A 27,420-nucleotide genomic window follows, 5' to 3' on the forward strand; every position below is an offset into this window, starting at 1 on the left:
TAAAGGAGTATGCCAGTTACTTACAGGACTGCTTTTCCCTTGGGAGATTTAGTTCTAGTTCACCTTAACTCATTACTGATTCATGGGCTGCTGTTTTTGGCTAAATGTCTTAGAGGAGCAATGTTAGCTGAGAGGCTATCAAAATTTGCAACAGGCTCTTCCATCATCCCATCCCTTTGGAACTTCGCTGTCAAAAAATCCACTCAAGACGCTGCCTTTCTTTCTTCTCTTCCATCCGTCCCCATGAGTACTTTTTCCAATTAAGGTCAGCTTGTAAAAGGACTACATTTATTATTCATGTTTCTATCATTTGCACTTTACTAGGCACTCTTTTTATTAAGCACCAGTCCATAAAATGCCTGGAAGTTCATCCTTTTTTTCTATTCCCCACTGACAGTTGGCTTTGATGTAGAGGGGAGAAATGGATCTGCTCAACATTTCTAGCTCAAGTGGAGTCTTAGGCTAGATGGCAAAAGTAGTTTAGCTGCTAAGACCCTTTGGCTGCATCATTAGACCAGCATGTAATTATATATTTTATAGATAGCCCAGGGTAGCCTGAAATCATCATGTCCCAAAACGGACTTAGCAATTATCTTGGTAGATAGGTGTTTGTTTATTGAGTCTTATCACTTTAGAATTAAAGAGTCTGTCAAGAGAAATACTTTAAAGATAATCCCAGAGAATTTTCTATTATTCCCTGAATAATAGGAGAACAGACTTGTTTACTTAAAAATTGGGCTTAGAGGCCAACAGATAAGGAAGTTGTACAGATAGCCTTTGGCACTCATGGCATGTAACAAAGTGAAAATTTTTGGTTTATGGAAACTAAGCCCAAACTACCATTTTGCACATCATTACAGTGATCCTGATTTGGACTGGTGCTAGCCCAAATATATCCACTATAAGAGCATTTTCCTGCTCCACTAAACCCTAGACTATTGTGAAATTTTTGTTGAATTCAGTAGTACCGATTTAACCTATTAATTACTGATAGAAAATACAAAAAAAAAAAAAAACTGTGTGAACTTTATGCCCAAGAGTGACTTAGCTAATTTGTATGACAATTTCTCTGTGCTAATAAGTTGACTGGGGGAGTATAAAAGACTAAAGGGGAGTAGGGTTACAAAATCACATTATTGAACACACAAACAACTTTTTTTCAGCATCACCTTGATTTATTTTCCTAGTATTTCTTTCCTCAGATGGAAAAATAATTTCATCAAGAAAACAAATGCTTCCGCCAAAGTGAAAGAATTTTATGTTTTAATGCTTTTCTTTAAAAAAAAAAAAAAGTCAACACTGAACTAGAACATGCTCTGCTTCCCCACCCCCATTTTGCTGACTACATTTTAAAAAATCTATTGGCAGAAAACAAGATATTTTCTTCAAATAGAGTGATTATGTTTTATTGCTATTTTGTTTAGTATATATTTTTCTCAATTTGGAAAAAAGTCTAGGTGAAAAAAATTACCTAAGAAGAGAAGTAGTTTACATAGTCATAACATTTAAATTGCTGGCCAAAAAATGTAAAAAAAAATTTAATGTAAAATGTCACATAACTTCAAAAAACTTACCTCAACTGTCTATCATTTATCATGTACTATAAGTCAACTTCCTAAACAAGATTACAGTCCTTTATTATAAGCCCCTAGTGGTACTATGGTATACATTTAAAAAACGCTACTACAAAAATGTTCTTTTCTTTTTGTTCTTGCTTATTGTGCACTTAGCTATAGATAATTTTTGAATACAAAGCCTACGGTACATATAAATGCAATAGTTAACTGATCCTGTTTGCTGATGTCCTTTTTATGTTCCACAGGTGACATCTTTTAATCCAGCATCTTCTCCTGTTTCTTGCCTTCTTTTTTCTTCTTCTTAGATTCTGCTGTGATTACAAAAAAGAGAGAGAGAAAGAGAGAAAGAGAAAAATGTCAAGTTACTAAATTGCAGGGAAGAAATAGCCACATTTCTAATAATTGACCAGGAATGAAAAAATCAGATTGATACACAAGTTGCCTGCTCTTGGTAGTTCTCTTGGCAAATTGAGAAAAAACTATGTGTGTGTGCATGTGTGTGTGTGTGTGTCTGTCTGTCTGTCTGTCTGCTTTTGCCAAAAGAGTGTCTGTGAAAGTAGGCAGGAGGAACATAGCCTGCTTCTGTGTTAATTCTATAAATCCCTGTTATCTTACTGGTTGCCTTTGTTGGATAGGCAAGATACTGACTTGGGGTCCTGCTTAGAAAATAGAAATACAGCAGACATCTCTTAGTAAATTACCCAGGTCACTGCTCAATGGAAAGCTGTGAGAGCTCTGCTTGGCACCTCATTTCCCCCATTCCCTTTCCGTGGGACTCTTTAGTAACATATTTTCTGAGCAAACAATTCCAAAGTGGTTCCACTCCAGGTAGGCCCTCTGCTTATATATTTGGCCAGCTATCTATATAGGAAGAACCAGCTATAAACCATATGTACTCTCTCTGGAGCTTTGCCTACAGGAACTCCCAGTTTGGGGTAAAACAAATGGAATGTGTCAACATAGGCTGTAGGAAAGTAAAACATTGAGGATTTCAATCAAAAGACTCAATTCTTTTCCATTCAGCCATCTTTCCACTTCTCTTTTCCTAACAGGATAATGCAATGTAGAATAGAACACATCTAATTTGGCTCCAAAGACAAAAATGGTCAGAATCACTGGGCTAGCAGGTGAGGGGATATTGATAAATATTTCTGAGCCACTTCTCCAATTTGGTCCATAGTAGTGGCAAAAATATACTGGTTAAGTACAGACTCTGGAGTCAGACTGCTGAAGTTTAAATCCAGGCCACATCATTAAGTTACTGTGAGACACTGAGAAAGTTAATTAATGTATTTGTTTCTTAGATTATTCATCTTTAAATAGGCATATGAAAAGTACCATAGCATATGATAGTAACCATAGGGTTTATATCCAAATTAAACTTGTTCTATAAAATCTACTGAGAACAGAACATGATACAATAGCATGTGCTCAATTAAGGTTAGCATTTATCATTAGTGTGATAATAGAGCAAGAACAAGAAATCATTACCCTGTATAATTAAAATCCTTAATCATCATCAAGACATATTGATTGAGCAGGTCAATGAATGTGCTAAGCAACATAGGGTCACTGGGACAAAAACAATGACCAACAGGGATGAGGTCATTGTTCACTGGAGCATACAGCCTGTGTCCAAGAGGACCGTAAGACTTATGATGACAGAAGATACGATATGATGCCAACCAGAAATAATGTATATTTCTCAGCTCATACCTAAGTAGAGCTGGAAACTTTTCCATTTCTATGTACTATTTTCATGACCTCTTCAAGTAGGTTCCAAAGTCCATTACACACTAGTAGTACTTCTGTTCAATGTAATTGTCCTAATCTTGCTTTACTGAAACTTCAAGGGTACACCATATGCAATTGGGTCAGCAGTTTCTAAACCCAGGCTAAATTGTTGTCCATAATTGTATTCATTCCATTCATGCCTTCCCAAGTTTGCCCCATTTCTATACTAAAGAAATTTAACCTTTCACTCTCTCTAGTTTTGTTTGTTTTCTCAAATATCTTTCTTTCACCCTATGAGAGGTGTAATGACCAGAATTTCCAAGTGAAAGATACCTTTTAGGTGAAAGGAGACATTACGTGTAATTTCTGAAAAATTATTCAGTGTCTGAAAATGTAATAATTCCCAATTTTTGGTCAACATTTTAGGCAACAGCTATATATTAGGATGGCATCTTCAGAGAACAATGTAGGATTTCAACTACATTGAAAACCAGAGACCTAACTCTGGTTTTCCCTGTCTCAGTTTCCTCATGTCCCTTCCCGGAAAACTGTCAGGAACTTGTTATCTTCTAGGTCTCCAGTAGAGTGGATATCTAAGTAGCAATTTTCATATTTTGGCTAACATGTTCCTATTTCATACATAAGTCTGAGCAGATGACATACTAATCAGGTTCTTGTATAAAAGTTTCATAAAACTTAAAATTATTCTGAACATTGGACATTATTTTATCTGCTAATGTAAGGTTGTCCATTTCAAAGAACACTTTGGGAATAGGAACCTGTCACCAAATTCTTCTTGGTAAAGGCAAGAGCACATTCTTAGGTAACCCTGAACCTGACATTGGTGTTTTATTCATTAATTGACAACTTGCTAAATACCAGGAAATCAACCATTTGCTTATTAAATCTGCACAATGTCAATCAACTTATTCTTCTGACACAAGTGGCAAGTCATCATGGCACTGCCCGGACACCCTGCAGAACTTGAGTCCACTCTGGGCTCAATCTAAAGAGAAAAATGAAGAGTCTTCAGTAAAAAGTAGTGGAGGGAGGGAAGAATTCATATTTGCAATAAGGTCAGTTTAGTTGCTTACGTAACAAAGTGTTCAAATTTTTGTGAAAAAAAATCAGGTCAGTAATATTTCTTCCAATCAAAAGCAGTTTTTTGTGACTTTTATGTACATTCAACTGACAGACTAAATGAGCTTTGTCACTGCTTATCTCTGTGGCCTCAAAAACTTATTAACAACCTCTCGATCTTTACCTAGTATACATGAGGGGTTTAAAATAGTATCACAAAATCTATGACCTAGAAAGAACATGGTCCAACTCCCTTATGTAACAGATGAAGAAACTGAAACATTCACATTGCCCCTCTTTACTTCCATCTTCATACTTATGCTTATTTTAGTTCCCCAGGTACATCTTTTCTGTTTGTCTGTTTTTTCTCTCTAGTCTCTGGCCTTCAAATTCACTCTTCATTTCATCAACCCCACACTTCCACTACGACCTTTGTCTCATTAATGCCTCCCATCCTTCAGGTACCAGCATTGACATCACTTCTAGTTTGCTGACCTCTCAGTCTGAGTTAGAAGTTGTTTCTCTTTCCTGCTTTTGTTAGAGCACCTATCCCTAGCATTGTAATTGCCACCAAAATACAAGCTGTGAGAGGGTGCAGTTTCTACTCTCTGTTGTACCTCCAGCCCCATGGCACAGGGCCTTGTGTATAAAAGCTGATTAGTAAAGCTTTAGTGAAAATAAATGGGTCCATAACATGGATCCACCCATCTTCCTTATGAAGGTTCTTTGAATTTTCTTTGCTTCTTTCCATCTTATCCTTTTCATATTATTTCCTCTTGGCTTGAGTGTTCCTTCTCCTACTACCCCAATTTGCACAGTCAGCACCTAGTCATCCTTAAAATCTTAGCCTCAGCTGCATTTTCTCAGGGAAGCCCTCCAAGAGCTCTCAGATAAGCAGATTCCATGCACAGACACTCTCATTGTGCCTCTCATTGATTTTTCCAAAATTAGAATTGAACTATTAATTTTGTCTCTAATTATTTAGTGTGTGTTTTTCCTTTCCTATGACAATAGAGACCCCACCTGTATTTTGCATCTGTATATTCTGTGTCTGGGACACAACGAGCACTCATGAAATACTTGTTGCATGCAGAGTGGATAAATGAATACTTGAATGGGAAATAGTTCAACCCATTACTATATAGAAAAGAGTATTTCTCAAGGAAAGTAAGGAGTGTAAATCCGATTAGAATCTTGACAAATTTCAGTCTATCTTTAAAGACAAATATTTTATGAAGAAGAAAGTTTACAAACATACGTATAAGAAATTTATCCAGGTTTCTTAACACTTTGTCTTTAGAATAGAGACCTGATTAAACTCTGTGGGTAAAACTGTCACAGTTTAGTTGCCTTTCAAGGTTAGAGTGAGAGAAATGTTTACTAAGAGATGTGGGTCACAAATTAGCCTGGAGCAGGGCTATAATTAGTTAAAGCCAAGTGCTTTTTTATTGAAGTCATATAGCGGCTACTCTAGAAGGTTCTGAGAGCCAATAGGATTCCTACCCTGATGTGAACAGTAGGGCACTTTAGTTCACATTGAACAGAGCCAAATCAAGAGAAGGAAGTACACATACACCACACATCAAATAACACCCTGGGCCACATGTCCCTTGTCCCTGCCTGGATTGAGGCTGCAAAGCAGAAATGGATGTAAACAGAGAATGAGCCATTGTCAACACGTGACAGTAAAGGGCACCTGCCTGAAAGGTGACTTGTTCTGTTCCTACCAGGACATCACTACACCGGAATCTCACAGCAGTGCCTTGGGTAGATTTTAACTTCCTGGGTTTTCAAACTTTCATCCTTTCTTTGGCCAGTTTTTGAGTTGATAGAGGATAGTACTCATAATAATTGGGATACAGAGATGAGAAAAAATAGTAGGTGTGTATTTTTGTAACTTTGTGGAGTTTTTTAAAATATAACTACATTGTTTTAAGATATGTTTGAGAGTGTTCAGAAAGTCCTAAGGCTTTACTAAGAAAAAGTACTCTAGAAAGGATTCAGGCTTCTTATATTGCTATGAATCACAGGATCCAAAGGGCCACATTCACCATATTCTATCTAGAAAACTCAGAATTTATCCAAGGAAATTCTTTCAATGCATAACAACTCCTGATAAGAAAGAAGACAGACAGTGATATAGTTTGACACTTTGTCCCCACCCAAATCTCACCTTGAATTGTAATCCCCATAATCCCCATGTGTCAAGGGCAGGACCAGATGGAGGTAATCGGATCATGGCGGCAATTTCCCCCATGCTATTCTCTGACAGTGAACGAGTCTTATGAGAGTTGATCGTTTTCTAAGTGTCGGCATCTCCCCTGCTTGCACTCATTCTCTTTCCTGCCACCCTGTGAAGAGGTGCCTTCCACCATGATTGTATGTTTCCTGAGGTCTCACCAGCTTTGTGGAACTGTGAGGGAATTAAACCTCTTTTCTTTATAAATTACCCAGTTCTGGGCATTTCTTCATAGCAGCATGTGAATGGGCTAACACAGTAAATGCAGTGAGAAGAATGAGTAGAAATTAATATGAGCCATGTTACAATAAGTTCTGAGCCCATGTGTTTTTTTCTATGCCGAATAGAAAACAAAATCTTGATAAATGCTAATGTATTAAGTGACACCATGGCCTTTACGTACAGTGAGATGATGAAAACATCATGAAGTTTTGTTAGAATCATACTATGAACTAAGCCCTAATCTAGAGAATTGGTTCAAATAGATATTTGCCACTTACCAGCTCTGTGATCTTGTGCAAATCAATCATTCTGCCTCTGTTTCCTATAAACTGGGGATAATAAAACCTATATCCTCCTCAGAGTACCATTGTTAGTATCATGTGAGATTATGTCCTCTGCAATCTCATCTCACCACTAATATTCAAAACACATTAATTTATTGATTCAGCAAATATGCACTCCATCTCCACTGTTTTAGATGCTAGGGCATAAAGGTGAACAAGACAAAACTCTGCCTTCACACAGCTGACATTACAAACAACACTTTCAAGGTGGCTTTATGGGAAAGTCTTTCAAAATTGTAAAGTGCTTTAAAGTACATATTTATATTAAAGATCATGGGTATGTGGCAGCTATTTTTATGGTTTTGAGACCTAGTTTTCTTGTTGCTAATTTACTACTACAATCCAGAGACATGTGTTGTGAAAAACAGAGCAGCCACAAGGAGAATGAATTACTAGAAAGAAAGAGTATACCTACAGTAGATTTACCCTGAAGGAAAAGGAGGGTTTCTCCTCTCGGGGTTATTTCATTCTTCTTAAAAAATATTAATTACTTGTCTCATTTAAAAAGTATTACAGACTCATATAAAAACCAAAGAAACACACACACACACAGACATACAGATATATATATATACACATACACACACACACACACAGAGAGAGAGAAATTACTCATAACTTCACAATGTAGAAACAACACTTTTAACAATGAGTTCTATTTATGTTTTCTTTCTATGACTTTACTTAGGAATATATGGACAGTTGTTATAGTATTTTATGCTAAAAATTCAATTGTATCTATTTTCCATGCCATTGCATATACTTTGAAACGTGACCAAGTAACATTCCTTTATATTATCCTACTCCATATATTTTGTAACCTTTCATCTTTTGTACATCAGTTCAATAGTTCTGACCTCTTGTTATTATAAAAAATGATGCAATGCTGATTTTGTTCACAAATCATTGAATGCTTAAATTTTGCCTTAGTATAGATTATTAGAAAAGGATGTACTGGATCCAACGGCAGGACTTTTTAAAAACTCTAGATATTTATTTTTTGAAAGGAAGTAGTAATTTAAATTCTTATCAGCAATTTATATGAGTCTGTCACAGCAAAGTTACTCTTGAAAGGCAAATAATCAAACAACAAGCATCATCTGTTTTCCATCTTTTCATAGGCCCTTTGGAAATAGAATTGCCATGTAGTTGGTATAAGTAAACATCAACTCTCCACTTTCAATATTAAGAAAATCTGGGAGAAATCAGATTAGAAGTGGACCTTAAGAGAAAGACATCTATTTAAAGATTTTTCAAAGACCTTAAGGGGGGATGTTTTTCAAGAAGTAAGAAAGTTGAGAATTCTGAAATAAGCTTATCTCATATTCTCAGTAAAAGGTCTTGCTTTGATTACTTATTTTCAGATGGCCTGCTGTGTACACAGAAAAACTAAAAAGGAAATTAGGAGATGAAATGATTTCAGATTGAGGGGAGCCAAGATTTTAACTAAAGTGACTCAGGCCCTGTTTGCTGCTGACTTAAAGTGTCTTTGGGTCATTAAAGCAGTGGGAGGAAGTATTGATTAGAATAGAAATACAAAATGTGCACCTTCTAAGAGATAGAATTCACTTTAGCTAAAAGAAGCTAAAGTCATTCAGAAATGCACATTGCAGAGGTCAAGAGAGACAGCTGAAAAGGAACAGCTGGAGGCATACCATCAAGACCACTGAAAGTTCACTTTTGGAGACTTGTTCAATAAATCACAAGGACTTATTACAGAAAAAGGATCATATCCCTGTCAAACGGTACTATCGCAATGTAAATATGTTCAAAAGCCTGGATATCACCAAGATCCTTTTAATGCTTTGTGAACCTATTTAAAGTAACTCACCTGTGCTTAAGAATTAACTGCCTAGTCATCTAGAACTACCTAATCCCTCGCCCCATGTCAGCTATGCCTCAGAACTGATAACAAGGCTTGTCGAATTGTGAACATACAGCTCAGTGATTCAGGAACTAAAATCCAGGTACTGGTTGGCTAGGCTGCCTAACATGGCACTATTCATTCAATTTCCAAATATTTCAGTTTAAATTTGAGTAGCATAAATTAAGTGGCAAAATACAGAAACATATTTCTGTTAAAAATCAAAAGTATAATCTTTTAAACATTTGCTTAATGTATTATTCACAGATATAGTTCAGTCCAATGCCTATGCAATAATTTTGTTGTTTCTTCTTTGATTTCCTATTTTGTAGCATCACTTGCTTCATTTCCTCTTTTGTGGACTCAATGCATTTACTTCTATGATATGTGTGGAAAACATGTGTACATGCATACTGCCCCTCAGTGCTACCCACATGCTGATACTTTGCTTCATCCACACCTCTTCTTTCTCTCACTGTCCACCTTCCTCTTCATTCATCAACTCTATTTCATAGCAATACCTTCTACTCCTGCTCAACTATCTGCTCTTCTGCACTCATTTGCTTTCTGATATCAAGTATATGTGAATAAAATATAGTACATATATTTGTGTCTAGATGCAGACTAAACACATCTAGACAATTTCAGGAACCTGTTTTGTCCCCACTCACTTTGGGAGGTGACTCAGCATTTAACTGCATCTCCTAAAAATAGAAAGTTTAGCTATGAAAGCACTAGTGAATAAAGTAGATTTAATAGAAGTTTTAGTGAAGATGAAATTACTTCATCAACCATGCAGAACAAAATTAATAAAAGTCCCCAACATGTCAGTTATTTTTCAAATCAACTCACCAGTTGCATCAGTAGACGAATCCATCTCCCTTCACCCAAACACTCCTCTCTACCATCTTTTCAAACTCTCCCCACTCCTGTCTCTCCATTTTCCCTTCTTTATAAGAAGGAATTGAGATATCTATAGCTTCTCCAAATCATAAAGGGCCCGTTTAGGATGCACTTTCTTTATACAGTAGAGTCAGGGGTGGGGGAATCAGCCACATGTGAACATGTTGGGATCAGTCCCTGATCTGACCCATACACACATGTATACCAAGTAGAAAATTGTCACTTAAACTCCTAGTTTTAGCTCAAAACATGTATACCGTCCTTATTTGTTATTTACAGACACACATACACATACACAGACAGAGAGAGAGAAAACCACAGATGTGGAATTAATGCTGAGTTTCTTTTGTTTAGCAAAAGCCTCTGCCCTTCCTCAATCTGTAGACCACTCTCAAGATTTTACACTTCTTGACAGTGACCATCCCACACCACAGATTTACCGACCTCTATACCTAAACACAAAAGAACGATTTATCTCTAATATGACATTTAAATATTTAAGAGCTTATTTCTGCAACAATGAGGAGCTTATTTCTGCAATATTGAGGGCAGAGGTAGAAAATTTGCCTTATTATAAACTATTGTAAATTAGAAATGAAATGTAGTATTATAAACAGTAGTAAGTAGTTCACACTTAGCTAATCATTATTTTCTATGATCATATCTAATGTTTACTCTAATATAATATAGCCAGTACCACTAGGAAATCAAATTATAATCTGTGAAAAAAGGGCAAAGTTTGAACTCCAGTATATTTAAAATTTTGGTAGGTACAGTCCCATAAATGTTTTTCCTATTCATTACCAAATAAATCTTTCTTTTGGTTCAAAAAATTATAGATATAGATATAGTTAAATAGAATCAGTTATTATGGCCTGACTTGCATCCCTCCTGAAAATTCAAACTGAACTCCTAACCCTTGTATCTCAGAGTGAGAACATATTTTAGAGATAGAGTCTTTACAGAGGCAATTAAATTAAAATGAGGGCATTCAGATAGACCCTAATCCAATATGACTGGTGCATTTACAAGAAGAGGAAATTTGAACACAGACACATATAGTGAGGACACAAGGAAAAGACAGCTGTCTATAAACCAGGGAGAAGGGCCTCATAGGGCACCAACCCTGACAATACCTTGATCTCAGACTTTCAGACTCCAGAACTATGAGAAAATAAAGTTGTATTTAATCTACTGAGTCTATGGTACTTTGTCATGACAGCCCTAGCAGACTAATGCATCCATGAATTCGATTTCAGACTATATTTCATTTTTGTCTATCCTTCAGAGCATCCTCATTAGCTGTAGAGGTGAAAAATAGGATGTTAGTGTATTGTTATTTTTAAATTTGTCCTCCAGAATTAAATTAATTTTTAAATTTTAAGTCATTTAAATACGTAACTTAGGTGCTAAGCAATATAAGGTTTTATGCTCACCAGTGATTTCACAAATCTTACTGCATTAATTCTTTCACCCCCCTTCAAACATGTCCTCCCAGGTGTAAGCAGGTGAGCTATTCCCCACCACGTGACTTCTTCTGCCCCAAAAGACCAGCAATCTGTCTATAGCAGCAGCAGCAAAAGGTAGATCTGAAGATCTTTCTCTATACTTTACATATTTTTAGACAGCAGCCTTCAGAGCAGCTTAATTTATTACTCTTGTACATCTAGGTGAAGATCTGAAAATGTTTTTTTCTATTTTCTGTAAGAGTAAAAATAATTTTTGAAAGCCTAGCAAGAGAAAGGGCCATGAATGTGTTAACCTGCCATCAATATCTGTGGGCCTTGCCGCCTGCATGCACGAACACTAGGACGCTAGAACAATTTTACTTCCTTCTTGCTCTTTGGATTCCTGATGAGTTCTTCTACAAATATTGTTTACTACTCTAGAAAAAGTCCTTATTATTTTATTTTCATGGCCTCTGTGCACTGAGCAACAACAAGCCTGCTCTGATTTCCCTGTAGGTTTGCATCAGTGAGAAGCAGAGCGGACTGGGAGTGTGCCAAGTGTCCCCACCAGCAGTTCCAGTTACCAGGACAGCCATCCCTCAAATCGTGGTGAAGCACCAGAATTGCTAGGAATCTCATAGCGGAGGGAAGACAATCATGAATCCAGGCCAGGGCCCAGCCTGGGAGAGCTCTGGGTTAACAAGTCACCTTGCTGTTCACCCTTACTCTCAAGGAACATAGCTGCTTTAAAGAACCCTAGATTGAAAATGCAGCACTAAGAGTGATCATTTGTTTTCAGAGTAATTTTTATACAAAGACAAGCTCAGGCCGGAAATTATCCAACAGGGCTCAAACAGTCATAAATAACTCTGAATATGCTTATATGAATGTTTAGGATTATCATGGAAACAAAAAACAAATTATTAATTGCTTTTAGAATACCTAAAGAGATCCGGCAGTGATCACTTGGTTTGGGAAGCACTGGTACAATGGAAAAAAACTCTGGAAACAGACTGTCCTGACTTCAAGTTCAAGTCTGATCATTCACTGTCTGGGTAACTTTGTGCAAGTTGCAACCTTAGTGTGTTATTTTGTAAAATACAAATAAAACTACTTTAGGCTGCCATGCGGCTTGAGTGAGACAATACAGGGTAACAGCTTAGTATAACGCCTGTCATATCATAAATACTCAATAAATAGGATATACTTTTACAATACTCAATAAATAACAACAGGTACAACTTAAAACACAAGCAGAAAGCCTCAATTCGGAAGTTAGAAGACAGAAATGCAAAAGCTTCAGGAAGCAAAAAGGAGGTCCCGAAACCCAATAACTAATACGCAGCCTTCCTTAGTACTAATTACTCTATAGCTGTTTTGTGAGGACACAGCTAATGACCCTCTGAGCATGGAATGTGCCCAGGGAGATGAAAGCAGACACACAGTTTGAAGTAAACCTACAAATATTTATAGCTGCTAGTTCTCACAGCTGCCCCAGCAATTAGGACCAAAAATTCTTCAATAAGGAGGGGAGTAAAACACACAAATGACTCTGATTCCAAGTGAGCTCACTGTGCCTTCAGTGATTTCTCTACACATTTTTGAAGCCAGTGTGAATGATGTAGCCTAGTGAGCTAGACCAGAACAATTTAGTTGGACACATCATTCATTCATTCAAGTCAGTATTCTTCCTTGAGTTTTCTCATGGGCTAGGGACTATAAGATGTAATTTTCAAAAGTGAATAAGATGTAGTGTACGAAGAGTTTGCCTGTTAGGAGAGGGAAACATGCCCTCGGTTCAGCATAATGGATGCCTTATCACAGGAGTGACACGTCCTCTCAGAGGAGACCGTGACTTAATATTTGGGAAGGGAAGTCTGGCAAGTTTTAACACTGATCCCTTTTCTAGTCGTTGAGCAAAACAAGCTCTTTTTGACCTGAAGGACTTTGAACTTCCCCTTGTTTCGTTTAGAACACCAGTATGGCTAGCCCCTTCTCTCTCTTCCAAACCAAATTCAAAAGTTACCTTGTCCAAGAGGCTTTCCCCGATTACTCTATCTCACGTACTCCTTTCCCATCACTCTATCACTTGGTTCTGTCTAGTTTTTAAGGTCACTTATGCCAAGAGGCATTTACTGATTTAGTTATTATTTATTTCTCTTTTTCCTTCATTGTCTACCCACCACCACCACCAGTAGAACACAGCAGTCAGAGGGAAGGAACCGTGTCTGTCTAATGTCACTAGCACTTAACATACTGTGTGCTCCATTGCAGGCTCTTAATAGATTTTATAAAAACATGAATACATTAGAAACAATGCTAAAGGACTCTCCACTTCTCTGTCTCATAGCATTTGCCACTCTATGTGGTACACTGGAATTTATCCCTCTGCTTCTCCTACTACACTGTAAGACCAGTAAAGTCATTAATTTATCCCTGGTGCTAATTAGAGCACATAGCACTTGCTCGCTAAAATATTTGCTGAAAGAACAGTAGAAATGTATGAAAGAATAGAAGAAGGAAAACAGTTCCAGGTTTCAAGAACTACAGATGAAAAGAAACGGACACATAAGAAATTATGGCCCAGTCTGCCGTCTCCTGGAGTTTGGGAGTTTGGTATGGCTGGGGCAGAGCTTGTAAGCAATGGCTAGAGAAAGGATCAGGCAAGTGTCCAGCCAGGAAGATACATGAGCAAGACAGCCTGCTAAGGAGTCAGGGCGGGTCTAAAATTCATTCACTTTCTTAGGTAAGAAACTGAGATACCTGTATGGAATGACACAGAGGAAGGAGCTGTGCATGCTGCAGGAGCTCTAGAGTCGACTGCCTTGCATTTAAGTCCTCTGCATATTAGTGGTATAACCTTGTGTTAGGTATATGTATTAGTTCATTTTCACACTGCTATAAAGACACTACCTGAGACTGGGTAATATATAAACAAAAGAGGTTTAATTGACTCACAGTTCTGCATGGCGGGAGAGGTCTCAGGAAACTTACAATCATGGCTGAAGGCGAAGGGAAAACAAGGTACATTTTACATGGCAGCAGGAGAGACAGCAAGAGCAAGGAAATGCCACACACTTTAAAACCATCAACTCTCGTGAGAACTCACTCGCTATCAGGAGAACAGCAAGAGGGAAACCATCCCCATCATACAATCACCTCCCACCAGGTCCCTCCTTCAACACCTAGGAGTTACAATTGGAGATGAGATTTGTGTCGGGAAACAGAGCCATATCATTATCTAAATTCTCTATATCCTCAGTTTCCTTGTATGTAAAAATATAATAGTAACTATTTTACAGAGTTTTGTGAATATTAAATGACAACCTGTGTGAGCAATGCACTAAACTTTACCCAAAACACACTAGGTTCTCCACAAATATAAACTATAATCACTATTGTTGTAATCACCATAATTCTCCTTTTGCCTGAAAAGGTGCTGAGGGTAAAACACCTACTTCAAGAAATTCATTTGGAAGAAAGGAAATAGTCTTTAAAATACTGCATATTACCAAGCACTCTTACTTATAGTGCTTCATTTTGCTTTATAACAATCCTATGGTATATTCACTGTCAACTCTAATTTAGAGAAGACAAAATAGGTATCATTCTACTAAGAAAAGGACAGAATTAGATCTCCCCACTTCTAGTACAGTATCACGGATGGAAAATAAAACATAGGTGTTGAAAGATGTTTTCACAAGCAGAATAAAAAAGAAATAAAAACTTGAGACCCAACGGAGTACAAGTGTTTTCCTCTGATCAAGGGGAACAGAATTCCCACAGGGTACCCCATGCTGTCTCTTCTGACCAAGTACAAGGGCAGTAATCATCAACCTCTTCAGGCGGCCTTCGAGGGGAGGGAGCCAGTCCCAGGCTAGACTGTGTGGGATTCTGCCCCCTCACCTCTCTCAACACAGTTAAAAGTCTCCCAGCCTAGCAAAGCCCATCCATACAGTGTTGCCATGCTCACTCCTGAGGGATGTCAGAGCCCAGAACATAGACAGAAATGTTGGGGGGAACTTCTTTTATCTTTAAAAGAACTAACAAAAGAATCTATTTAGCTGGGGAGAGAATTGAGAATGCTGGGAATATCACTTTCCTGACCCCTTTTTTCCCATTTAATAATCAGCTGCCAAAAGCTGTGTCCTGCACACAGTTGAGTCTTGCACTTAAACAGTTTCTGTTCTTTTGATCTTTAAAGATGAATTGTCAAACATAAGAGAGGGGTAGGCAGCTTTCCAAAAAAGAGCAGCAAGATGGCAAAACTTTTAGAAATAGCTGGGAAGAAAGAAAAAGAATTGAGGTTATCGAGAGCAGGAAAATTGAACAAGGATCTGGTAACAGCAGCGTGTGGCTTGGTATGGACAGCAGGAGGGACTGACATTCATTCCCTGACTCAACTGTAGCATAGACATCTCTCCCTGTGTACCCATCTCTGCCTGTCCCAGAAACAATCTGAGAATTCCCCTTTTCCAGATAAACTTGGTGGCTGGCTTATCTGTACTAAAAAGGGCTTCACAACACCCTTCATTTATGCATCTGATTTAAAAAGCAACAACTAATAATTGCCAGGTGAACAATAACCCAAGATACTAGAATGTTCCAAGATGATCATTAGGCAATATCACCTGTGGCCTGAAGAAACCTCTCAGCTCTCACTTGAGCCTCCCACACAAGCCCCAGCCCCTGCTTCAGCTTGGCTCTGCACTCCAGTGACAAATACCAGAAGCCTGCTCCATGGGCTACACCATCCCCTGACCCACACAGACAGGACTGCCTATAGAGCCACAGCACCCCCACAGACGGGTCCATCCAGGCAGGGATGCTTGTTCTTGCCATCTTCTAATTCCATAGTGAGCCGTCATCTAAGGGGACCACTGAAAAACACGTGCAGCTTGGAGAAGAGTTATTTGACCTCTGAAGAGTTCTCTGTCGCCAGGCTAGAGTGCAGTGGCACGATCTTGACTCACTGCAACCTCTGCCTCCTGGGTTCAAGCAATTCTCCTGCCTCAGCCTCCCAAGTAGCTGGGACTACAGGCATGCACCACCACGCCCATCTAATTTTTGTATTTTTAGTAGAGATGGGGTTTCACCATGTTGGTCAGGATGGTCTCGATCTCTTGACCTTGTGATCCGCCCACCTCAGCCTCCCAAAGTGCTGGGATTACAGGTGTGAGCCACTGTGCCTGGCCTGCTCTGACAGTTTATACAAAGCCATTAGCAGAGACAGACTCTATTTTCCAACTTTCTTTCTTGTTTGCAGATCAATTATTCCCACAGAAAATAAAAAGTGACTGGTAATTCCAATGAGGAGAGACCCAACTCTCTGTACAATGGTGTACTCAACAGTTCTAATGTAAGATTACCCTTGGCAATTTTTTCCCCATGGAGTATCATCAATGCATCATCTAGCCCCACAGGAGAGAGGGGTAAGTCTAACGATACACCCCACCACATTCTGACATTCTTGCACACTGTGGTAGATTTTCTCACTACATGCCATGCAAGACCCTTGAAGCTTCCCTTCTTGTGTTTAGAGGTAGAATCTAGAGAGTTAAATACTCATTTTCCAGGCTCCTTCACAGCAGGATTTTCCATGTGACCAAATTTCTATTAAGCATACACGCTTAAATGAGATGTGGAGGTAGAAGTGACCAACTAGAAGCAGGGGCCAAATGTGGGGAGATTGGATAGTCCCTCAAGAAAGGGGGTAGAAGTGACTGGTTTTGAAGGGTCACCTGTGGCGGACTTTCCAGTGTTCAGTTCTAAGCACTATATGTGCTGAACAGACAGTAATTGCAGCAGAAAGGTTTCTGATAGATCACTGACATGTGGTGTGAGCAGATATTTCTCCCGGATCTGTTGACTTTGGCTGCATTATTCCTGGTCTTGCAGTATCCAAGCCAGATCTTTGGCCCTCCTGGAGATTCTTTGAACTATGTAATACCCCTGAATAGACCTCTTCTGCTTAACGAGCTAGAGTAGATCTCGCTGTATCTAAAAGCTTTTGACAGATACAATGTTTTAACTAATTTAATTAATCTATATTAATGAAACTCAATCTCTTTTCTTAAGAAATTAAAATCTCAAGTGTCTAACACAATTGTTCACCTATTTATCCCTGCCAGACTCTGGTAATCATTAAGCAAATTCTGCTACAATCTTTCAGTCAAGCAATGAACCTTTCCCAGGGTAATGCTGCCTCCATCTCTGGGAAAGCTAAATTCCAGATGTGCACATTTCAATTCTTATTTCTGCATAAGAGCATGAATATTCTCTCTGCTTCTTAGTATATAATATCAAAGTGGATAGCTAAAAGGTCTCTTCAGATTTCTTTTTATTATACTTTAAGTTCTAGGGTACATATGCACAACGTGCAGGTTTGTTACATATGCATACATGTGCCTTGTTGGTGTGCTGCACCCATTAACTCGTCGTTTACATTAGGTGTATCTCCTAATGCTATCCCTCCCCCTTCCCCCCACCCCACAACAGGCCCTGGTGTGTGATGTCCCCCTTCCTGTGTCCAAGTGTTCTCATTGTTCAATTCCCATCTATGAGTGAGAACATGCGATGTTTGGTTTTTTTGTCCTTACGATAGTTTGCTGAGAATGATCTCTTCAGATTAAGTGGGATTCCAACCCAAGAGAATCTTCAAACAGGGGTTTCCAACTTCATATCTAGTATCATCAAAATTGCAGACTGAGGCTAGAGTGTGGAATCTGTACAACATTGACATAGCAATAGGAAGGATTGCTTCTATACCTCAAGAAGTAATGCTGTTAGAATGGACTATGATGAATTTTAAGGCAATTTTTAACCAAACTCTGCAGGATATTTAGTAATTCCCTGGTGTTTGTATAGCAACTCTCGATATTAAGCCTCCTAACCAAGTCACTTAATCTTTTAGCCTTATTATTACCAATCAAATAGCAAAGATATTCTCCAGCCTTTCCGCAATTTAATGTTGGGTATTCACAGATTTGCCAACATCTTTATGTTTCATTCTAAAATGTAAAGAGTATGATTTTCACACTGAAACCAAGTGGTTTGCATATTAATCCATGGCCATTTCCCAAAACAAAAGTGGTCAGGAACTAAGTAAAGAAGTTCTCTAAAATGAAAAACAAACAAAAATCAAACAAACAAAACAGATCCTGATCATATGTTTGATTAGAATGATAAAGACAGGAAAAGAAGGCACTTTCTGACGATGAGCTGAGTGACTAGATTATACGTAATACAGTTACGCACCACATAGCAATGTTTCAACCAATGATGGACCACATATAGAACTGTGTTCCCATTAGGTTACAGTGGAGTTGAGGAATTCCTATCACTGATTAACATTGGAAGGCGACGCATTACTCACATGTCCGTGGTAATGCAGATGCAAATAAACTTACTGCACTGCTAGTCTTATAAAAGTGTAACACAGACAATTATGTATAGTCATAATACTTGACAGTGATAATAAATGACTATGTTACTGGTTTATGTATTTACTATATAATACTTTTAATCATTATTTTAGAGTGTATTCCTTCTTCTTACTAAAAAAATAAATTTAACTGTAAAACAGCTTCAGACAAGTCCTTCTGGAGGTATTCCAGGAGGAGGCATTGTGTTACTGTCCCTGAAGACCTTCCAGTGGGACAAGATGTGGAGGTGGAAGACAGTGATGTTGATGATCCTGACCCTGTGTAGACCTAGGCTAATGTGTGTGTGTCTTAGTTTTAACAAAATGTTTTTAAAAATTAAAAACGCTTATGGAATAAAGATATAAGGAAAGAATATATTTGTTATAGCTATGCAATGTGTTTGAACTTTAAGTGTTACTTTAAAAGAGTCAAAAGTTAAAAAAAATTTAAAAGTTTATAAACTAAAATAGTTACCGTAAGCTAAGGTTCATTTATTGTTGGAGAAAGAAAAATATCTTCTCATAAATTTAGTGTAGCTTAAGTGTACAATGTTTATAGAGTCTATGGTATTGTACACTAATGTCCTACGCCTTCACATTCACTCACTGTTCGTTCAGTGACTCACCCAGAGCAACTTCCAGTCCTGCAAGCTCCATTCACGGTAAGTGCCCTACAGAGATGTACCATTTTTTCTTTTACATCATATTTTTACTATATCTTTTCAATAATTAGACATGTTTAGATACACAAATACCTATCATTGTGTTACAATAACCTACAGTATTCAGTACAGTAACATGCTGTATAGATTTGCAGCCTAGGAGCAATCAGCTATACCTTACAGCCTAAGAGCACAGTAGGCTACACATCTACACTTGCATAAGTGCACCCTATGATGTTCACACGAGAATGAAATCACCTAAGGATACATTTCTTAGAACATATCCCTGTTGTTTGCACCCTATGATGTTCACACGAGAATGAAATCACCTAAGGATACATTTCTTAGAACATATCCCTGTTGTTAAGTGACACATGACTGTAATTAAACTCATATTTTGAAAACTACTGATTTTCCTCATGACTGCAATGCCCTTTACTGATCACTATAAAAATTCCCTTTCCTATAATTCTCATGTTTGAAATAAGGCAGAAAAATGACATCAAAAGAGAACAAAACCTGGAACTGACTCCACTACCAGAAAACAAAATGGACATGGATAAGTCATTGATTTTCTCTGTTCTCATTTGTTATGTGGATATTAGATCAGACATTAGGCAAGGTCCCCAGAAGCTCAACCCTTTAAACCTTCTAGACATAAAGATTCATCTAATAAATACGACCAGCGCTGCACGGATTTACAATACCAAGAAGCAGCATTGTGCAGTTGAAAAGGCAGTGGGTCTTTGGTATCAGTCTGACTTTAAATTTGAATCTGGTTGCACTGCTTGCAAGCTGTGAAACCTCAAGTGAGTTGCTTAACATTTCTAAGCCTATGCTTTTTCATATATAAAGTAGGATAAATAAAATGTATGCTTAAAGTTGCCTTAAGGCTTAAATTAAATGACTAGGAGCTCCTACCCCAGTGTCCAATTCAAAATTAGTGAGTTCCCTACTTCTCTCTATCTCCTTCACATATTGAATTAATGTAAGAAAAAATGTTGATGATGTACTCTTTCCTGAAGGAAGAAAATAATTTATAAATGCATCATTTTGAGAAAAGTTTAGTTAAATGACTACTGCAGCTTCCACCCAAAATAAAGGAAATCAGTATATTGAAAAAATGTCTGTACTCCTATGTTTGTTGCAGCACTGTTTATGATAGCTAAGATTTGGAAGCAACCTAAGTGGCCATCAACGGATGAACAGATAAAGAAAATGTGGTACAAATACATAATGGAGTACAATTCAGCCATTAAAATGAATGAGATTCAGTCATTTGCAACAACATGGATAGAAATGGAGATCATTAGGTTAAGTAAAATAAGACAGGCACAGAAAGAGAAACATTGCATGTCCTCACTTATTTGTGGGATCTAAAATCAAAACAAACTCAAGGACATAGAGAGTAGAAGGATGGTTACCAGAGGCTAGGAAGGGTAGTGATGGGTGATTGGGATGGTTAATGGGTACAAAAAAATAGAAAGAATGAATAAGACCTACTATTTGATAGCACAACAGGGTGACTATATAGTCAATAATAAGTGTACATTTTAAAATAATGCAAAGAGTGTGATTAGGTTGTTTGTTACTCCAAGGATAAATGCTTGAGGGGATAGACAATGCATTCTCCATAATATGCTTATTTCATACTGCAGGCCTGTATCAAAACATCTCATGTACCCCATAAATATATACACCTACCATATATCCACAAAAATTAAAAAGAAAAAAGACAATGTTCGTCTTCTCCTATTTCAAAGGAAATTAAAATCCATGGAGGTTAGTTCATACCCCTTTGTGATTTAGGTGAGAAATAAGCAGAATACAAAAGATAACATGAATTTAGAGTTAGACCAATCTTGGCACTGTCATTTATTAGAGATATACCCCCAGTCAAATAAATTAACCAGTGTTCCTCAGTTTCCTTTATAATTATACCCACCTGCAAGGATATATGGGACTTTATAAGTTACTATATGGAAAACACCTAGAGCAATGAATAGAGTAGAAACTGAATAATGATAATGATAGCATAGATTCCATTCATTACTATTTGCTTTCCCATTGATTAGTAGAATGTGAGCTATCTTGAAGTTAGAGACATGCAAAGGAAAAGCTATAATATCTATCCAAGTTTATTTGAGAAAAATAGTACAAAAATAAATACAACTTACAAATGCCACTCGTTACATTTCGGTTTAAACTAGGAAAAATATGCCATGGAATGTGTATGTGTGTGTGAGTGTGTCTGTGTCCCCTACAAAGATTTTATATCTGACACATCTCCCTGGTTCAACTCCTACAATAAGAATATTCTTTTTTCCAGGCACGGTGGCTCACACCTGTAATCCCAGCACTTTGGGAGGCCAAGGTGGGTGTATCATTTGAGGTCTGGAGTTCAAGACCAGCCTGACCAACATGATGAAATGCTGTCTCTACTAAAAAAGACAGAAAAATTAGCCGGGCGCCTGCCCATAATCCCAGCTACTCGGGAGGCCAAGGCAGGAGAATCACTTGAACCCAGGAGATGGAGATCGCAGTGGGCTGAGATCACCTCACTGCCCTCCAGCATGGGTGACAGAGTGAGACTCTGTATCAAAAAAAAGAGAAATCATTCTTTTTGCAGAGTGTCTCAGTGCCAAAACAGCATTTATAAAACTCTCCACTGCTGAGATGGAAAAGATTGGTTAGTTTTAACAAAGGTGTGTTATACACAAAGGGAAGGATGAATGTTACTGACCTGTAAATTGCATAACTGGTAGTTTGAAACATAGAATCACTCATAGTAATCACATTTTCAATTAATTATATCAATTAATTATATACCATAATTTATTTATGTATGAATATTACAGAATGTCTACCCACTTGAAATATTTTTAGTGTCATTTTTTCAAGCTGAAAGCCTGAAACAAACTTAACCTTCATTACATGTTATTAGATGAGATACTGTATAAAGGTGAAATATACACCAGTTCAGGTAAAAGGAAGACTTCACTTATTTCCTAAATATCCTTTAGGGTTCTCTCTTAATCATGTTCCCTGCTGTGTTCCATTTATTCCAAACTTTTCAACATTTCATGTGTTCACCCAGCCCCACCATCTTCCACCTAATCATGTCTCCACTTTTTCTCCCCTATTATTAAGTTGAATTTTCTCTTTCCCATAGGAAAGAACAGGATAGTGCACGTGTGTGTGTGTGTGTGTTACATGTGTATGCGTATGCGTATGTGTGTGGTCTCTTGTCAATGGATTCCATACTAGAGCAGTAGTTCTCAATTTTGGCTGCATCGTGAAACCTTCGGAGATGCATTTACAATTTTTAAACTACTGATGCTGATTGGGTTAGTCTGTGCTATACTTGGGCACTGGGAGTTTTGCAAGTTCCCACAGAATATTCTAATGTGAAGCCCAGGTTGAGCATCACTGTGCTAGAATGTGGAAGCTTCTTTAATTTCTTGTCCTTTCAATTCTGTATTTATGCTGAATGTTTTGGTTCTACAGCTGGATTAAAAATAAATTATTTTGACGACAGTAACTCTGAGTTCCGCCATTTTTGGAAATGTTTCACTTAGTAGATATGGCACTGATTTTGCTTAGATTTCTGTGGTTGCCTCTGGACAAATGACATTTGGGAAGTCGGCATAAGTACTCACTGCAATCACTCCAGCCCTGCTTCATGCCTTCCAAAAACCATATGACAATAGGCAGAAATTTCCGTGATCTGGAAAGGGCAGCCTGAACCCTAGATTCACCATCTGCTGGTCCAGCCTGTACCTGGCCATCCTGAAGTTGGAGATAACCATTTCTATGGACAACTCCAGCAGTGGCCAAAAAGCCAGCCCTGTGAAAAATAAAGTCCTTTCTGGCAACTAGCAGGAAACCAGCCAATCTTCCTCAGCTTCTGCAGATTTTTTTTTCTATTTTTATTTATTATGAGCATTTCTTACATGGTCATTTTTCTGAATCTCTCCTTACAATTTCTCTGGCAGTATGGATTTTCAGGACCACCTTAGAGTTAAAATACATGAGTAGAGGCCAAGAAGGTATTTGAATTTAGAGTTCATTGAGGCCCATTGTATTAGTTGGCTACAGCTGCTATAACAAAGTACCACAGAGTTGGTGGCTTAAACAACAGAAATTTATTTATTTACTGTCTTGCAGTTCTGGAAGTTACAAGCCTAAGATCAAGGCATCTGTAGGGCTGATTTCTTCTGAAAGTTCTCCCTGTGGCTTGTAGATGGCATTCTTCTCCCTCTGTCTTCACGCAGTCTTCTATGTATTTCTGTGTCCTAATTTCCCTTCTTATAAAGACACCAGCCACACTGGATTAGGGCCTACCCTTGTGACTGCATTTTATCTCAATTACCTCTTTAAAGACCCTGTCTCCAATACAGTGACATTGTGAGGTACTGGGGGTTAAAACTTCAGCATATGAATTTGGGAAAGCACAATTCAGACCATAACATCCATGATAAAAGAGTTTATTTCCCTCAGTTGGGATCCTTGTATGTATGAATTAATGGCCATAATGATTGTTTTTACCTTCTCCAGAAAGAGAGCAGAGCCTGACTTTCTGGGAGATACAGATCTCTGTCATTTAAAAATTCTGTGATGAATGTAGTTGGTAATCAAATTGAACTCAAAAAATACAAAGGCTCTGCAAAGAAATGCAGAACCCATTAAGTTATGCAGTGAATAAAGGGAAAATGTAAAATAATTTTCCTGATTTTGTGAAAACTGTATTTCAGATAATCTGGGAGAAGTTTGATTTAAAATTGTCTCCTTCATAAACATTCTGAGTTTGTTTTTCTTGTCAGGATACAGTTCCAATTAAGAGTTTGGAACATATGGTCATCACACAACTGTCTTTGCTGGCTTCTTTTGCTATGTTATTTGTTTGGGTTAGGAGACTGTACCAATCCCCTCATCTATGCAGAGGACTTCAGTTTGCACTCACAGACTGCCTGCTTCAAAGTATTTTTGTGATTCTCAGTGTAGGGGACTTTTTCAGTCACTCTCTTCAGGTAATTCACCTAATATTTCCTTCTGGAAAATGTGGGTTTTCCAGATCTTGCCTGAGTCCATCAATCCATTAAAATTGTGGTATAATGGCAAGGACTTACCTTGAGGTTTGGGCTTGGTCAGTTTGCCACAGGGCTTGGAGATGGTGACAGTCTTCTGGCATTCAGCATTGTGCAGGGCTCGCTTCAGACTTCCAGTTCTGGTCTTCAGGGCCGTGTTTAGGTCACATTCTCCCCAGGCCTGGAACTGGTATTTGCACTCCGCTAAAGGCAGGGTAGAACCAAACAGAAATCCTTGAAAGATCCTATTGTACTTCCAGGATAATAAAGGCACACTTTTGTTTGTAACATTTTTTATTGAAATAATTATAGATTCATGTGCAGCTATAAGAAATAATACAGAGTGTATGCATGTGTATTGAGTTCTGTTCAATTCTATCACATGTGTAGATGCATACAATCACCATCAATATACATCATTAATATACATTAATATACACTATTAATATGCAATCCCAATGCAACAGTGGGTCATTCTTTATAGTCATGGCCTAGCTACCTTCCTCCTTCCCCACCTCCTTAATCCCTGGCAACTCCTTTTCTGTTCTCTAGCTCTATCATTTTACTAGCTTAAAAATGTTGCGTAAATGGAATTCTACAATATGTAAACTTCTGAGATTAGCTTTCTTTTTTATTTAGCATAATGTCCTGAAGATCCATCCAAGTCATGTGCATCAACAGTCTGTTTCTTCCTACTGCTGAGTAGTATTCCATGGTCCCAATGTACCCCCGTTTGTTTAACCATTCATCAGCTGAAGGACATCCGAGGTGTTACCAGCCTTGGGTTACTACAAATAGAACTGCTATATAAGTTCATGTATAGGTTTTTGTGGAAACATCAGTTTTCATTTCTCTGAGATAAATTACCAAGAAACTGCTGTGTTACATGGTAAATGCATGTTTCATTTTGTAAAAAACTGCAATACTCTTTTTCCACTGTGGCTGTACCACCTTACAATTTCCACTGGCAACATAGGAGGGATCTGGTTTCCCGGCACCCTCACTAGCATTTCGTCTTGTCACTATTTTTTATTCTAGCCACTTTGATAGATGTAGAGTGATATCTCATTACAGTTTCAATTTCTAGTTCCCTAATAAGGAAAAGATGCTGAATATATTTTCAGGAGTTCATTTGTTGCCTATGTATCCTCTTTAGTAAAATGTCTGTTAATGTTTTTTCCCCACTTTCTTATTGAACTGTTAGGTTTTGTTTGTTTCTTGTTGTTGTTGTTGTTTTGTTGTTTACTGTTGAGTTTGAGAGTTATTTAATATTCTCAATGTAAGTCTTTAAGATAGACCTTTTAAACTTCTTGTAAGTGGGTTTTTAAGGTGCCCATATACAATTTAAGACCAAATGTACCTGTTCTCCATCACACTTTTACAGAACTTGTCTATCTCCATTCAAATAAAAAATACCCCAAAGATTACAGAGGGAGAAAAAGACACACATGTATACATCCATTATCCTTCCTCACTTGTCTATGGGCCACAGTGCATTTCCATAGAACACAGATAGGACATTTCAGGCATCATGTCCCACCATGGCTAAGAAAGACAAAAAGTCTGGATTGTGGAAGAAAGAGGTTATTTGAGGGTCCAGTACTGGATATAAAGTTGAAAGTGTTGAGAGATCCTGTCTCAGATAGATAGATCAGGCCAGCATAAGACTGACTCCAGTCAGTGGGAGAAAGATTTATGAAACGTGGCTGTGAGCAGCCCTGCTGAACTCAGTAAGTGAATCTGTGAACCTGTGTGGAGGATGGGGAGGGATCAAATGAGAGAGAAGGTCTGAAAGTGACAGGGAGAAACATGGAGAAGGAGGAGAATAAATAAGAAAAGGGGAAAGGAAAAAATCAAAGGAACTTAAAAATAGAAGAAAAGAGAGAGAAGACAGATCAATTAACATTATTCAGAAGAATCAAGGATATATTTTATGTCCCTTTGGAAAGGCAGTGATTCCCAACCAGGAATGATTTTGACCACCAGGGGACATTTGGCCATAGATATTTGGAGACATTTTTAGTTTTCACATCTGGAGTGGGTGAGGAATGCTACCGGAAACTAGCGAGTAGAAGCCAGGGATGCTGCTAAATACCCTAAAATGCACAAGACAGCCTCCACAACAAATAATTGCCTGGCCTGAAATGGGACCAGTGTCAAAGTTGAGAAACACTGGGGTTGGGAAAGATGTCTGGTCACTTTGTGTCTGGTAAGATAAAGTTATTTAAAATAAAAAGTACTTATCCTTAAAAAGACATTTGGTGGAAAAATTTGAGAATTATCTCAGAGTAGGAGATTAACTCATTAGCATGAGGCTTACCTCCAAATTGCTTCTTCCAGTTGCAGGGGATCTTACATCTCTGGGTCTTCATGGTTTGCTTGCACTCAGCTCCAGTCCGAGTGCCCTCCCGCGTGCCCAGCCCACAGTCTCCACTGGTGGGCACACACACACTCCACTGCCATTCTCCACAGTCAGACTTCTTCACTTTTTTTTCTGAATGAAAGGAAGAAAACCTAATCAACATACAGAAAACTCCTTAACTTCCAGATATAACCAAGTTCATTCCTGAGCACCTTAATTGCAGGATCTGTGTTTTTTTAATCTGTATCCTTATTGTCTAATGAATAATAGAAACATGATGAATATTAACCAAATTATTGAACCAATGAATAATCAAGAGAAGAGAGAAAGAAAACTGAGAAAAAAGATAAACTAATGTTAATTAAACTCCCTCTTACTATGTGCCAGAGACTGTGCTAAGTGATTTAGTGGCATCTCCTTTTAGAAGCAAACATTTCTATAAAAGAAGAGATGGTCAAAAATAGTTCTCCTAAAA

At 37.9% G+C, this 27,420-nt stretch overlaps 1 protein-coding gene across 2 annotated transcripts in view; it reads right to left on the bottom strand.

The window, feature by feature from the left end:
* Nucleotides 1-1,153: 1,153 nt before the first annotated feature.
* Nucleotides 1,154-27,420, bottom strand: part of PTN (pleiotrophin) — a 114,533-nt gene continuing 88,266 nt past the window's right edge. The window contains exons 3-5 of one of the 2 annotated variants that reach the window (XM_002818493.5): nt 26,904-27,077; nt 24,626-24,787; nt 1,154-1,888 (exon numbers count right to left, since the gene is read on the bottom strand). In XM_002818493.5, coding sequence (XP_002818539.1) covers nt 1,833-1,888; nt 24,626-24,787; nt 26,904-27,077 — 392 coding nt within the window. In that variant the 3' untranslated portion in view covers nt 1,154-1,832. The remainder of the gene's footprint in view (nt 1,889-24,625; nt 24,788-26,903; nt 27,078-27,420) is intronic. The other variant, XM_009243269.4, reaches the window with a different exon arrangement.

The sequence above is a fragment of the Pongo abelii genome, chromosome 6 (assembly GCF_028885655.2).
Source record: "Pongo abelii isolate AG06213 chromosome 6, NHGRI_mPonAbe1-v2.0_pri, whole genome shotgun sequence".
Lineage (NCBI taxonomy): Eukaryota > Metazoa > Chordata > Mammalia > Primates > Hominidae > Pongo > Pongo abelii.